The following is a 15,343-nucleotide window of genomic DNA, read 5'->3' on the forward strand; positions in this document are numbered from 1 at the left end:
CCTTGCAAGAGGCGCCTCTCCTCACGCCGGCAACTCCCGCAACTCTCCCCTCCCCCAGCTAAACCAACAACAACAAAAGGGAGGCGAGGAAGGGCGACCCCGGCCCTTTCCCCCGAGCCCCCCACCCGACCCTGTGCCAGCGGAGGGGAGCGCAGGCGGGCGCCCCCCGAGCCCCGGCCCCTCCCGCCCGCCGGCGCGGCCCCTCACCGTGCTGGGTGAAGATATTGAAGCCTCCTCCCTCGGCGGTGCGCCCGGCCGCCTCCCGCCGGCGGCCCGCCGGCCTGGCCGCGCTGCTCCCCCGCAGTCCCCGCGGCTGCTGCTGCTGAGGCGGCGGCTGGTGCTGGAGCCCGGCGCCCGGCTCCCCGACGCGGCCCACCTGCTGCCCCATCGCCGCGCTGCCGGCCGCGGCCCGCGCTCACATGCCGCCGCCGCCGCTCCCCGGCCCGGCAGGCGGCCTCCCGCTCCTCCCCCCGGCGCGGCCCCGCGGCTCCCGCCCGCCTCGCCGCCCCCCCCCCCCGCCGGCCCCCGCGGCGCTCCGGCCTGGGACTCACGGACTCGCCCCCTCAACCCCCGCCGCCATCTTAAACCACAGAGCGCCGGCAGAGAGGGGACAGAGCGGCTCCCGCAGCCACCTCCGGTCCGCCGAGGGAGGCCGCCCACCCCGCCCCCGGCGCAGGCGGGCAGTCACGGTCACCCGCGGGCACGGTCGCGCAGGCAGCGTGGCTGTGGCGGGGACAGGCACAGCGAGGGAGCGTGCACGGACATGGGCTGAGGAGCGAGACCCCGGGTTACTCGCCGCGTTGTGCCCGCGGAGGGTCCTCCCCATCTTGGCCGCGATTTGAGGCCAGGCACGGGTGACCCAACCGAAGGCCGCGGCCGTGGCCTCAGGGCTGCCCCGCTCACGGCGAGGCTGAGCCCCGGCCCCCTGAAAGCACTTTCCGTGTAGGCTAAAACGGAGCTGGTTCCCCTGTGAACCCAGGCAGGCGTGAGGTGTGAAGCCAGGGTCGTGTACCCAGCTGTACATCCTCCTCCATGGCTCACCGGGCCCCAAGCGACGTCCCCGGGCTGCTGCTGGGACCTGCTTTCCTCCACCTCTTGTTCTGCTGGCCGAGGGCACGGAGGAAGAGGAAGGCACTGCGGTGTGAATAACATCAGGCGTGTTGGTGGCCAGGCATGGTTGGCAGCAGCGTCTCTTCATCAGGTGGCTGAACGTACACTCTGTTGTGTAACTAATCGGTAAGCTGCCGTCTTTCACTTCTGTAGTATCAGCATAAGGCTCTCCAGTTCAAAGCAGAAGGGAGGTTTCATCCTGAAAGATAATGGTGCTTGTTGGAGTTTAGAGGACCTAGGCACTTAGAAGTCATTCACTCTCCATGCTAGCTACTATTTCAGCAATGCTTTGGCAATGTTGCTTCATCATGGATGAGGTACAATGCCGCTCATCTCAGATGCCCTCACCACATCACTGAGAACTGACATGACAGTGACACATTGGCTTGGTGACACCCAGAGCCAGCTAGCTTCCAAGGAGACACAGCAACCTGTGGCTGGACCAACCTTTGTGTTGCTGTCCTGGGGTGGGAAGGTGAGGAGAAGCTCTTCTCTGAGCTCCATGAAAGACAGCTTTCTTGCATGAAATTCCTAGTGGCAGGAATTCTAAGGTCATGTTCAACCTTCCTGGCGTCATGAGGTGCTATCGAAATGCTATCTGTACTGTCACACGCACTCAAACTGCGCCCTGCTGCAATAATAATTCTGCCTAAAATAGGAGTGGCCCATCCAGATGAGCTGTGTGTACTCTGACAGAGACTGGAGTAAATGGGAGTGAGGAGCAAGTGGAGCCAGAAATGCCTTAACTCACTAAATTAATGGGCTAAGAACATTGGGGAGATCAGGAATTACAGACAGACTTGCTAATAACACACAACAAAACAGTGCTTAAAATAGCGCTTGGAACATCTGGGGTGTAGCGTGGGGTACGCATTGCCAAGTCCGGGACCTTGTATGGGCATGGTTATGTGTATATGAGCAGAGGATGTCTCTGCAGGATGGACAGTCCCGGGCAGAACTGGCCTACATGGGTAAACTCTGCAGTGGAGATACTTCCTGGTCTCATTCCAGCTAGAATTTGCAGGGTTTGGCATTTATAAATGGTTTGCCATGAAGCAAAATATATGTTCTCTGGAGACTGTAGAGAGACAACAAACATAGAACTCCCTCATGCCATTTGCGGTTGCCATGTAGGATAGAAACACTCTTTAAAAATCAACATAAATAGTATTTTTCTTTCCTAATGCCTTTTATTCACTGGTCCTAAAGAACTATCCAGGGGAAGGCTGTTAGCATTTTAAAAGAAGATGCCAGTATCAAGAGACTATTATATGTAAGTGCACTAAGGAGAATTGGGTTTAAACACTGTTGTTCTTCCTCGGATCTTGTGAAATCTCTCATTTTCCATACCAGCAGCTTGTGCACATATAGCAGCTCGCTGTGGGTTATGTTAATGACCAGCTGCATGGAACTTGTCTGATGCACAGAAACATCTTAACTGGGGAAGGAGTCAAGCAGAGGCTTTCTAAAAAGGCCTGTTGCAAGGGGAAGAGGGCTGCAGCATGGGTACCGTTTGCTATTGTATAATAGTATTTTTAAATCATGCCGTAACCTATTAAAAAAGCTTCAAAACCAGCGCCCCAGCCATTGCTGGTTGTGGACAGTGTGCTAAACAAGCCCTACCCCAGACTGTACCCTACTTGGTCCTCTCAACAACATCGGTTATATGGTATCATATAAACAGGGGATGCTGAGCCCTGGTTGGTGACCACTCTTCTAGAGAGCCTGCTAGAAGAGCCATGGGGATATAAACACGAAACTCCCCAAACTGCAAATGACTCTGTGCTACTGAGTCACCGATGACACGGAGCCACACCGTTCCTTATTGTTAAAGTGGGGGCTAATAAGTATTTACTTCACAGAGTGTCATGGTTATTAACCACGCAAAGATTACAAAGTGCTTTGAAGAGGTAAAATCTGTATCGATGCTATCTATTATCATAAGCTGTGATGTTATCAGCCTCATGTAGTGTCAGGAATAGGTTGTTTTTCAGAAGGTAATTTCTTTTGAAGCGGTCTAGCACCGTGCATTGAGGCATCAGTCACAGTTACTGTCCTCCTGGCAATTTTGGGCTTCCAGTCAATCTGCCATCTCATGAGCTGTTCAAGTAAGGGATAAAAAGGACCAAGGAACAAAGGCAGCATTGAGCTTACAGTAATGTTCTTGATGAGAAATGTGATATTTCTAGAAACACTTCTGAACTGACTTCAAATATTCACCATATAGCCATTTCTTGAAGCTGCTTCTAAGCACTGACAATGCATTGCTCCACATCCACAGTGTGCTCCAAAATTCACACAATCAAATAATCGCTGGCTGAGCAGTCTTACGTACTCAGCATTACATGTCACGAGTGTGCTGCTGTCATCTGCCTGAAGTACAGGTTCTGTGCCAGAGGAGCCCATGGACAAATTGAAGATTCCTGAGCCTAAGTGTTGAGTCAACTGGGCAGTTTCTGTTTGTAACTTAGGAAAAATTAACTAGCAGTACTCTGTCAGTGGCTTGAATATTAATTTTAGGAGTAATCTTTGCTCTTCTTCCATCTCGTTTACCTTCTGTGTATGAAAGCTACACAGAGAAGCAGATCTGTGTTAAACATTTGGCTGGTATTTAGGACATGGATGGTATTAGTTAAGGTATTTGTTAAGTGTCTAGAATAACAGAGGCTTGATCGACGCATTTGGAGAGTTCTCAAGAGTAAGGGATACATGTGCATGACATGTCAGGGTTTTTATGCTTTTATTGCAATACCAGAACAAGTTGTGGAGCTCAGGACAGCTGTAAGGCCCCTGGGATGTCTGCAAAGGCAATGTGTAATGTCCACTAGATGGCCTGTGGCATTGCTGCTCAGCGGCCCTGTGACACCCTGGACTTCACCTGCGTGAACACCAGGCAGCCACCTTTTAGCCTTAATGGAGGGGTTCTGGGGAAAGAGATTAAAAAAAAACAAGAAAAAAAGTTTTTAAAATCTGGTAGAGGCTTTGTGACACAAGGTTGGTTACTCTGTAATAAACATTGAAAGCTTGTAAGTGCTGAGCCATTTCAAAGGAGAATGTTGTTTCTTAGTGCAAGGTGTACAAGGACTCACACTTTCGTCTCTGATTGACAACTCTTAAGAAGTACTGTCTGCACAGACCTGTCATGGTGCAATAGGTGGTGTTTCAGTGTTGTCTTGAAAGTTATTTCAAATCATTGCTATGATTTAAATCAAAATTTGTGTACAATGCATGCAAGATAGCTTGGGGTACTCACAGGCCTGTTCAATGAGAGTCTATGAACATAAAAGCTTTCTGAGGCAGGATGGTTTTCTAACAAATTTTGCCCCACAGCACAGAAGGGTTCACATGCAGCCCTTGACAGATGAAATTTCCTCTGTTAATAACTGTTCTTGCTTCCACCACAGCTAAAATAAAAACTCCACACACACACCCTCCCCAAATGCTGCATCCCACCACCCAACCCAGCCCTTTTCTCAGTGTGACCAACCTTTTCTTCTCTTTTTGATGCTGCTTCAGCATTATCCTCATTCCAACCACCGTTCTGGCACAGCCAGCTACTAGTCTAAACATTGACACCTTCCAGGAGAGCGAGCAAAGAAGGGCTCCGTGCAGAGGGAGGAAAGGGCCTGGGTGTATGTTGTAGCAGAAAAGATGAATGTGTCTGCGTGTAGAGACAGCCAGCTCACTACAGCATCTCAGGCATCCTGATTCTTCTTTTATTTGGTCCTGTGTTTTTGTGTTAGGTATAGTGTGTAACTTACCACCCTCACGGATCATAACTGTGTGGCCGGTCCTTGTGTACATGTCAATTAACTGTAAACAGCAACATGTTAACTGTGCTGAGGTTTTGCCTGAACTATAACCATCACGGTATAACCCATAACCTTTTCACAGCCTCCATCAGAGTAAAGCCAGAGGTGGGGAGACATGGAATAAGCAGATCATAGCACTTCTTCAGTACTTGTTTTCCTGTCTGATATATTTGTGTAAGTACTACAGCTGCACCACCCTTCCCAAGCATCTGTTTTAAGGCACGAAAGGTTGTAGAAGGGTGTGCTAATAAGAACATTAAGCATGTTGTTTGTTTGCCTTTCTCTCTGGAAAATGTTGCCTCTACCAAACAAAAATGATGACAAGTCTCTGCATCTGCTGGGAATTGCAAATTAGTACTCAGCTTGCACAGTGTGATCACTGATAAAGTACATTTGCTGAGGTAATATGAGGTCCCTTGACAACGCTGGTGATGATTCAGGCTTTTAGGCATTCGTCTGCGCGTGGGTCAGTAGGGGCGTTTTGCCACCAGAGTTCCAGGGGTGCCTTAATTCATGTTTAGGAGCCTAATTTTTTTGGTTCCTAATTTGAAATCTTACTAGCTCATTGGACAGCGAGGGGGTTCTCTAGTTTGCAGATGGAAGCTTTTCTTCCGCTGTTTACTGTTTTTTTCTCCCTGAGAGGTTTGTAGCCAGAGAGCTGACATTTAGATAAGGGATAGCAAACGCTTCAGAGCACAATACTGTACTGCAGTACCACCATCAATGCCTCTGAGACCCACCTCAGCCCACCTTAGATTCCTCTGATGACTACCGTACTGTATTTGAATTAGAATAACCACCATGCTAGTCCAAAACAAAATAAAGGCTACATTAGCCAGAAAAAAAAAATCCTTATCTTGTTTTTCTAAGGTGTGCAGCTACAATAAGATGGAATTAGGATCATAGAATAATTTAGGTTGGAAAAGACCATTAAGGCTCCGGACTTAGCAGTGCTTCCTCTTCGTGCTCTTTGCTTCATGTGCTAGTTTCCCCTATACCTCCTTCACCTCACCTGTGTTTTGAGTTGTACACACTTGAATTTAGTCTGTGATCTTGTCAGGAAGCCTGAGGGTACAGCTTCTTGCAGGATTGATGGTCTGTGTTATAAGTGTAGGATGGCAGGGATCCAGCTTTGCTCTGGACCACTTTGGTAAATGCCCATGTGCCCTGGCCATGAATGGTGTCATGCTCTATGCAGTGGTCCTAAATAATTAAACCGCTTTCAAAAGTTAGAGTTTGGTCTAAAATATTGTTATTGTTTCATTCTACAAAGTCCAGATAGATTCTTCCTTGGCAGGATTTTCTATTTAATTATGCAAGAATTGTAAGTGATTACTTTATCTTTCAAATGACATTGTGTTCCTTCCTCACACAGTCATATAGTATTAAATATCCAAGCTTTTCAGCTTCCAGCTTTAATGTTATTTCTTTAAAAAATGCTCAGTAGCATGAAACTAAAGAAAAAATGTAATTGTACGACTGAAGCAGGAGAAAGCATCAGGGTTTTGTAAGATGTTTCTGTATGTGTGTGTGCACAGAATAGACTGGTACCCAAAAGAGCAGCATATACATTTGTAATCAAATCTCACTTAAATTTAAAACTTGTTCCTTCTGTTCAACATGCAAATATTTCCATTCTCTTTGCAAATTCTGCCTCTCTTCTCATTACCAAACCTTTCAGAAAAGACATAAGCCCAAATCTTCCTCTGATCAGGCTCTTAATGTGTTTTGTGTGGTCTTTATTTAGACTGTAAACTTGCTGAAGTAGGAAACGTCTTATAAAAAAACAACTACACTGTCTCATTTCACATCCAAATTCTTCTCCCGTACCAGCTGTGTGTGTTTGCCTAGCAGCAAGTCCTCTGTTAATGAATGACTTGTTCTCATTAGCTTGTCAGGCTGGATATGTAGCCTGTAGTTCCCACTCATACAGAGCAGCGCTCCTTCCCTTGTAGCTTCTGGTAAATCAAACAATGAGATACACAAAGCCTTGTGTCTCTGAGTCTGACCTTTGTACTTTTAATCATTAACTAACACAGAATGCCAAAATAAAGTAACTAGCTGGTGGTTAAATGTGTTTAACATAAGCAGAGTCCTATGGACTGCCTGGGGTGGGGATTTTTGCAGGCTTTACCATCGGCTGCCACTTCTAAGCCTTCTTTAAAAGAGGGGAAAATTAATTCCCTGATCAGCAGAGCCAAAGGAGTTGCACTTGACACGTTTGTTTTGTGCGGCTGAGGTCCACAGTGGATTCTCTGACACCTCAGAGGGTTTCAGAATGAGGCCCTGAGCAGCCTCATCTAACTTTGAAGCTGGCTGTGCTTGGAGCAGGAGACTGGACTAGATGGGCTCCAGTGATCCCTGCCAACTGAAATCCTTATTCTAATAAAAGTTGAGTTCATCTGCAAGTTTCCTCCACTCAGAGCATTAATTAAGACTCTGTCCTCTAACTAGGCTGATTTTTTCACAAAATCATAGGAACAGAATATTTCTGGAACCTCTGTCTCTCCGTAAGATTTGCTTAAAATGGGCCAACAGGTTCAAAAGTTCCTGGGAGGTAAAAGACAGCTGGGGCAGACAGAGAGACACTCCCTTCCCCACACACAGAGGACAACTGTATAAGCCTTGTTTTCTTAAGAAAACCTTTCTTCCCTTTATGTTTGTGCAGAAAACTTGTCAAGTGTGTATCTAATGAGGCCTGAAGTCATGCTACGTCCTCCCAGCTGCAGCCAACCTGAAATAATACCTCCCCAGAGCCAACAGCACATTTCATACAGCTGAGGCATTTACTGTGCGATCCGAACTATGTAGAGAAGTTGAGACATTTAGGAGTGAAACCCAGGCATCTTCTTTCTGATAGTCAGAGATTAGATCGTTGTGCTCGCAGGAGCGTGTGTTTAAGTCTGCCTGGTGCCTTGTCCGTCTCTGCCAGCAGACATGGGAGTATGTCTGTTACCTCTCTGTGTCGTCCTCAACTTTCTCATACCCGAGAGTGGCAGAAAGGGGAATTTGACCTCAGCGTGCTAGCGACCGTCTGGCTGTCTGCCTTTCCCTTTTTGTCTACTCTTTCTTATGATGCAGTCACGCTACAAAATTACCTTGAGTCATCCGTCTTGGAAGTGTTTCCCATGGGTCGCTTGTGATAAAGGGCAGACGTACGAGGTGCACTAATAATCTGTGCTGCTAGGGGAGACGCTGTTATGGCATGAATCCACTGTGGATTGTACATACTGCTGAGATTTCTGTCTACCTGAGCCAACTTCACATCCCTCCCCAATATCTCTTCTGCAAGGGACCAGTTCTATAGCTTCAGTCCACAAAGCTTGCCTGATCTGCTTATAGACTCCTTTAGCAGCCACGGCAGCAGATTATTGTTTGTCTTTCTCCCAGTTTGCAGAGAACACACCTATCTTCCTCTCTTTTGAGAGCCCTGGAAAACATTATTTCTGTGTTCCTGGGAAAAAGCTTCAGAGCACTTCTATTTTCTGCCTCACAGGGAAGTAGAAACTGTGAAATTATCAGCATCCTCTGTTTGTATGTTCCCTGGAGCTGTTATACTGCGCGGCCTGAAATAGAGATCCGGCCTCGGGGATTTGCTAATGATGCATTCAGTCTCAGCATGGCACATGCTCATTCCTGGGGAGTTACTGAGTTAGCATTTATAGTTCTACACTTTTCCTCTGGGTAGATGAAACCCTCTGATTTTGCCTCAGCACTGAGGTCTTGCGCGTTGGATTCTCTTCTCATGACAGCTTACTTGGAATGCCACCAGAAAGCTTTCCTCCTAACATCATAGACTACAGTAGCATCACGCCAGTGATTCTCCCATAACTTGGTTCTTGATCAGCAGGCAATAGGAAAATGAGGTCTTGTTAGATACATTTTCAAAATAATAAAACAAAGGCTTCTGTGCTGAAGACAGGTGATTGTTGTTGTGGGCACTGGAAGCCTTTTGCAACTGGGTGAATAAGCTCAGGAATAGGAAGCAAGGAGCAAGCAGTCGGTGAGGAAAGCACAAGTGGAAAAATTGTGGGGAGTGACCGCTGCTGGTTGTTTTGATGGTGCTAACGTGGGTCCCTACTGTAGAGAAATGGCAGTGGTAAAGGATGAAGTGAATTCGCTCAAGGTTTACCCTGTTCTCTGGTTGGTTTGTCAATTCATGTTTCTCCAGCCACTTTATGCAATGAGGGAATTTTTTTGTGTGGGCAAGGGCTGAACGAACAGGAACACTTTTACTACATTTCATATTAACTTGCTAGTGAAGACAAGACCTCTCTTGCATGACCTACGTGCCTGAACTCAGAATCCCTCTCCTGGGTCTGCCATCTTCAGATTTAAATCCTTTAAACAAGCTCCAGTTTTCATCTCCTCATCCATATTTCCAAAGCATGTAAGCCTCAAGGCACTAGGCCAACAACGGATAGTGCTGAGCACAAAGATGTTTTTGTAACCACATCAACTCAGCCCAATGCAGATCAACTGCAGCAAACCCTGCAGATTGCTTCACCTCCCAGTGTAGTTCCATTGTAACCTCCCATTTTTGCTAGTCCTCAGCTGATAGCAAAAGCTCCTCTTTCAGCTTTGTAACTCTGACTCTTTTATTTTTTTCCACTTTCAGTGAAATGCTGTTGAGAGCTGCCAGAGACTCAGCTGTGACATAGATCTATCTGAATTCAGGGTTTTGGAAGTGTTCCTTCATGCTTGTCATCTCCTTCAATAAGCACTGTGTTGTACCAAGTCTGTACATTCTTTACTGCTCTACTTGTTGCTATGGCCAGAGGTGCCAAGTTTCAGTCCCACTCTTTTGGGAGACTAGACAGAACTCTGGATTTTCTTTCTTTCTGCTTTGTTTATACTCCCGGCCCCTACAGTGTTCTCCCTTACCATCACCCAAAACTTCTTTCCAAGGCAGGAACGTTGGGAACCACTGCCCTCTCCAGTCTCTCACCTTGTATAACCATCAGCGGTCCTTCCTTGGCCTGAATCATTGTGGCAGAGAAGTGAACACATGGATGGATTCCCTCTCTAGCCAGGTGTTTCCAAATTCAGGGAGAAGCAGAAAGGAACAGATGGGAATGGCCTTGAGCAGAGAAGAGGGAAGTTTTTGGCAGGGGAGCTACAAACGCATGGCGTTGTCGGTCTGCATCAAGCTTGGGAAAGGCTCTCGCATAAGGGAGAGCAGCAGGATGCACTGCCTCATTGCCAGGGGAGCAGCCAAAGAGCTGGCTGGGCAGATTTAGAAATGTCTCCTGCTTGGGACTACTTTTGGTAGATGTCTTCTATCTTTGCGGGTTTAAAGCAAGGTCGAAAAGAGGAAATGTCTGATGCTGAAAGCCTGTTTTCTTTCTTAGTTTACAATGGAAAGGCTTCACGAAGATACTCGTTCTCTCTGAGAAATATGTCCTGGTTTTGATGGGAATTATTTTTCCCTGTGTCCTCTTACTTTTCAGGGTCTTTCATTACAAAGATCAACCACTTCTGGCATTATGATTCTAGCTGCCATTTCGATGCTCCTGGACTTCTCCATGGTGTTCCCCATGCGTCTTGCAAGCACACTGGCTACTTATGTGACATTTTTCTATAAGTTCTCTCCTGGATGACCCTAAGTGTCTCATACTCCCTCAAAGAGGCTGATCTGTTCTCACCATAGCACCTCAATGTTTTTCCCCCACACCTTTCAAGTCCAATACCTTTCCCACAGCCTCATAATGTTATTTTTGAAGACAGTCTAAAAGATTACAAAAAAAATATATATTACAGCTTGTGTGTGAAAGCCTTGCCCTAAGAACATGCTTCTGTTTCTACAGCTGGGGAGTGGAGAAAGCCGTGGAAATCTCCCACATTTGAAAAGTGAAAAAGTTGATTGCTGCACATAGAAAGTTATTAGTCCCCATAACCTGCACTTTGCAAAGTACAGAATAGGTAAGACTGTACGATTACCTGCAAACAGCTGTCTTGGGAATCATCCTGGACCAGTCATTCCAGAAGCACTAATTCTCTTCCCTGTCCATCAGCAGTCAGCACATTTATACTGTAACAAATAAATGGGAGACAACAAAATATTAGAAAATACTGGCTTATGCTGTTTTCTCCACCGAAGTGCCTCAGCAGCTATGGGGAGGGTAACAGCAAACTATTTTGTATTTACTTGGGAAGAAGAGAAAGGATGCGCATTTTTATGAAATATGGAGAGGAAGAGATTACTACTACAGAGTAGCAGGCAGTTGTTAAACTAGGTGTAAAATGTTTACTCTTCCATCTGCTATGTCTTACCTTCACAAAGAAGGGTCCCAGCTGTGTACCACAGCTGGCAATCTGTGGAGTCACAAGGAACATGTGCAGTTGCTACTGTAGGAACGGGAAGGAGACACTGGCCAAGTTCAGTGCTGCGTTTCCACAAAAATATTTAGAAAGCCCTTACACACGGGAGAGTCAATACTAGTAACTAGACCTGTTTGTTCTGGAACTGGTCTCTCTGGAGTCACTCTTCCAGGGCTGACTGCACATTTAATGCCGTGTGTTCCTGCTGAAACAACTTCAAAGACCCTCTCATTGAGGCAGTTCAATATTTTCATGCAATTTTAATAAGCAGCACAATATGCTGCAAAATAAATCTGAGATTGGTTTTAGCTGGTGTCATAAGGAGAATGATGATAATATATAATGTGGTTGGGACCCAGGTGAAGTTCTTTCTGAGCCTAACAGAAAGCTGGTATGTCACAGAGGGTAAAGAACAGTTTCAGAAAACACAGTTCAGCTTAGCAGGGTTAGCCAGTACTTATACCTACACCAACTCAACACCTTACATGATCTGATGTTTAGCCAGATTAGAAGGATCGTCTCCTTTTTAAATATACTGAAGAAATAACCTCCTCAATGTAAACAAACAAAACCCAACTATTACACCAAGGCAGCTGGCAAGATTCATTCTATTACTTTACAATGGTAGGGAAAGGAAAAATTATTTGCTCCTCAAAAAATAGTGCAAGTTTCCATTTTCAGCAACGGAATCACAGCAATGAAGTTGGGTGTTGCACCTCTTGCTTGGTCGTGGCAAGAAGCTCAACACTTGAATTTCTGAGCTTGGAGAGGAAGCCAGCAACCTGCTGGCTGGCAGTAGGGCTTCAATTTTTTTTTTAAAAAAAGGATGATTTCAGTTCAGTAGCAAAAAGTGATGTGATGTTTGAGTAAGGATACCACTGCCCTCTGCTGAGAGAGGTGCGATCGTTTCTTTCCGACTGTTTCACATGCCAGCAAAACCAGCGACTTCATTGCTTGGGAAGTAACTGCACGAGGAATTGCTCGCAAAAGTCGCAGTTTAATTCCTGCTGCTTCTGTCTTTCCTCCGAAGTTTGCTGATCTGAATCTCTTTCACAAAATATTTTGAAAACTCTACGCCTCGTACAAAGTAAAGAGCAGCAAGGGTAATTACACGCAAAATCTTGACATGATGATAGCAGGAACTGAAAACTTGAACCGGAGTTTTTAAAAAGCAATCTTTATGATTTATAAACACTTCAGGCATCGTCAACAATGTGATATCTGCTGGAGCTAGTTTTCGGTTTTCCTGCCAAAATTCAATCATGCGTTATCAGATCAGGCTGAAGCCCTCTACAGTTTCTTAAATTTTTTTTTTAACTGCAGCACTTGCCTGACTGAGTTTTGGCCTCAGTCTTACATTCACACCATTATTTCTGTTATGCAAAACTGGAAGCTTATTTATTGCTACATTTATAACCGGCTTTACATTATAGATCTAACATTACTGTAATTTTGTTGGTTTTTTAAAAGGAAAAAATTTAAGTGAACCATAACAATATTTTTTAACCACTTGAGGGAGCTCGTTCATTTAGACGTTAGGCTGTTGCTATTGTGTATACGTATTGGGAAATTATAAACCAAAGTTTTAAACAGCTTATTATAGGACATACTACGCTTTACTGAAATATGTGAAACTATTGAGGCTCTCGGGTGACTGGCATCAAAGCCCAAACAGAAGTTTTAAAGGAATGAATCATTCTGGTCAATAAATGCAGGCATCAGAAACAGCCACAGCTACGCTGCTTAGTCCCTGGGCTGACTGACACCAAACATCTTAAAATAGAAAATATATTAGAGTTACACAGAATTAAAAGTAGGCAGCGTTAATCACATCTGTTTTGCAGCAGTGCCAAGAATGACAGGAGGGAACAGGCACAGGTTTTATAGAGGGCTTGTGAAAGCCTCAACCTTCTGCCTCATCTCCCTTGCCACCCCACCTCTCACAGAACACTGGCCAGTACAGGCCATGCTGCTGCCCCCTCCCCTGGGCTGCCCAGACCCCACCAGTCATCCTGTGGATGTATCCATCCAGCGTGGGCAGCACGTACATGTCAAATAGAGAGAGAAAGAAAGACAGAAGAAGAAAGGGGGGAAACAAGCAGTGCTGCAGAAGTCAAGTTGCTGCCTGGCACTGGGTCAGAGCAAGTGAAGCTGAAGCAAAAGGTTAGGGTGTCAGGGCCACAGTTTCCGATGTCAGCAAACGGGAAGGACCACGCGGTGATTCAGCCAGGAGTGCTCAGGAACAGCTGCGGTTAGGCAATCGTTGAGCAATGTGATCCATAGGGTTAATGTAAAACACCCTAGAAAATCAAGATTGCAAGCACCGTGGTGACAAGCAGAGTAAATTATGTAGCTGATGAAACAGTGCAGCGATTTGGAACCGGTGAAGACAACAGCACATGATGGGCGTGAGTGGCAGGATGCAGAGGTGGCAACGCCTTCTTCCAATTTCTTGTGTAAAGGATGGGAAGAAAGGTAACAGGAGCAGCCGCTTTGCTTTTCACCCTTGGTGAGCTGCAGGTGAACAACCTCTAAACAGGTTGTGAAACAGCTCTGCTAGGGAAAGAGCGAGAGGCCAGGGAGGGAGCTCGGTGCCCGTCACACCGCGATGCTTTGGCCTGGGAGATTTGTCAAGAGGTGCTAATAAAATCAGGTGCCACCTATCCACCCCCCTTTAAGGCAAAATAGGAACAGCAAATCGACAAACTCTGAAGGTTAGGTGCACTTTTCTTTCTGTTAAAGGTATCTTATTTTCCTCCCACCCAGAGTTACAGTTTTACTAATTTGATGAAACAGTTTCATCAACAATTTGTTGAACTTCAGGAAACTTCTGGATGTGATTTTTTTTTTTTGCTTTTCCACTTGCCGATGCTGGCACCACAAGACACTTCAGTGTAAATAGCTACCACAGTATTTTTAGTGTGAGGGCAACAGCGATCATGTGTAGCCTGACTTGAGAGTATCTCTAAGCAGCATTGTCTTAAAATTGACTTCTTAAAAACAGGGACAAAGTTATGTGAAAATTCCCAGTGCTATCACCCGTGCAGCTATTTGCATTTAAGCAATGGTGGGATTTTTATTTTTTTCTTTTAATTTTTACAACAGTTTTTGCTATTAAGCAGCATGAAAGATGGGTGGTGGGGTAATAAGGTGAACACACACTGCAAACTACATCGTTTCAGACTTCTTCACTCAGTGGCTCTGCTCAGAGTTCCCACAAGTTATTTAAAACAACTTCTGAATAGGTCCAGCAGAGTTACACATTTAAAAGAGCACGTCTGGGGTGTGTGTTGGTCAAAACAAATTTGGTTTATTAACAGGTCTGATAAGGTGAGATGTGATAGAAATGTTTTAATACCTCATCATAGCTTCATACCGTGGTTTGGGACAAGCCTTCAAGGTGCACCTGGGTACGTATCATGCGTAGCACAGCCCTGAAGTTGTGAGGAGTAGGAAAGACACATACTTGCTGGTAGGCAATTAGTGGCTTAGTTCTCCTGACTTTGGGAAACCTTTTCCATTTACACTGTGAAACGTGGCCACGGAGAGGTTACTAGAGTTTGTTTGCTGGTGACGCGTTCCAGTGACTCACTGTCCTGTGTCTGCCTGGGGAAAGAGAGAAAGCCAGGGTGCAAACGCCAGCCTTTGGCCCAGTTTTTGACCCTCTGGAGCACAGGCTGGGACTGGACGGAGACCTCTCCAGCCAGGCCCCCTTCTCACTCGCCGCCTTACGGGTGAGCTGCAGCTCACGCTCCCCAGGGTAAAACTTGTGAGGGTAAACACCCCCTTGGCACAAACCCCCGCTCCTTGGGGGACAGCGGGTGCTACTCGAGTTAGCAGGTGCTCCATTTTTACTCCCCTTTAAAAATATTTGCCCTCGCTCCTGTAAAGCCGTTTGGAAGAACCTCACTGGGGAGGGCACGTGTTTGTACCCGGTGCTGGGGAAGCGCTTATTGAGCAACCCTTGTGTTCCCTCTGAAGGACAAGGACAGATAAAGCCGCCGGGTCCTCCAGGCCTCCCAGCCTTGACTTCTGTGTTTTCCCAGTTCCTTGAAATAAGTTTTCCTTGTGCCGAGGGGGGGTGAGGGGAGGAGGGGGGT

General features: G+C 46.2%; 2 protein-coding genes across 2 annotated transcripts in view; one reads left to right on the plus strand and one right to left on the minus strand.

The window, feature by feature from the left end:
- Positions 1–388, minus strand: part of ABL2 (ABL proto-oncogene 2, non-receptor tyrosine kinase) — a 49,865-nt gene extending 49,477 nt beyond the window's left edge. Inside the window, exon 1 of the mRNA XM_068417075.1 lies at positions 208–388. Coding sequence (XP_068273176.1) covers positions 208–388 — 181 coding nt within the window. The remainder of the gene's footprint in view (positions 1–207) is intronic.
- A 715-nt stretch (positions 389–1,103) lies between these two features.
- The window catches only part of SOAT1 (sterol O-acyltransferase 1), a 44,179-nt gene continuing 29,939 nt past the window's right edge, over positions 1,104–15,343 (plus strand). The window contains exon 1 of the mRNA XM_068416847.1: positions 1,104–1,236. The gene's annotated coding sequence lies outside the window, so the exon portion shown is untranslated. The remainder of the gene's footprint in view (positions 1,237–15,343) is intronic.

The sequence above is a fragment of the Nyctibius grandis genome, chromosome 21 (genome assembly GCF_013368605.1).
Source record: "Nyctibius grandis isolate bNycGra1 chromosome 21, bNycGra1.pri, whole genome shotgun sequence".
NCBI classification, from domain to species: Eukaryota; Metazoa; Chordata; class Aves; order Nyctibiiformes; family Nyctibiidae; genus Nyctibius; species Nyctibius grandis.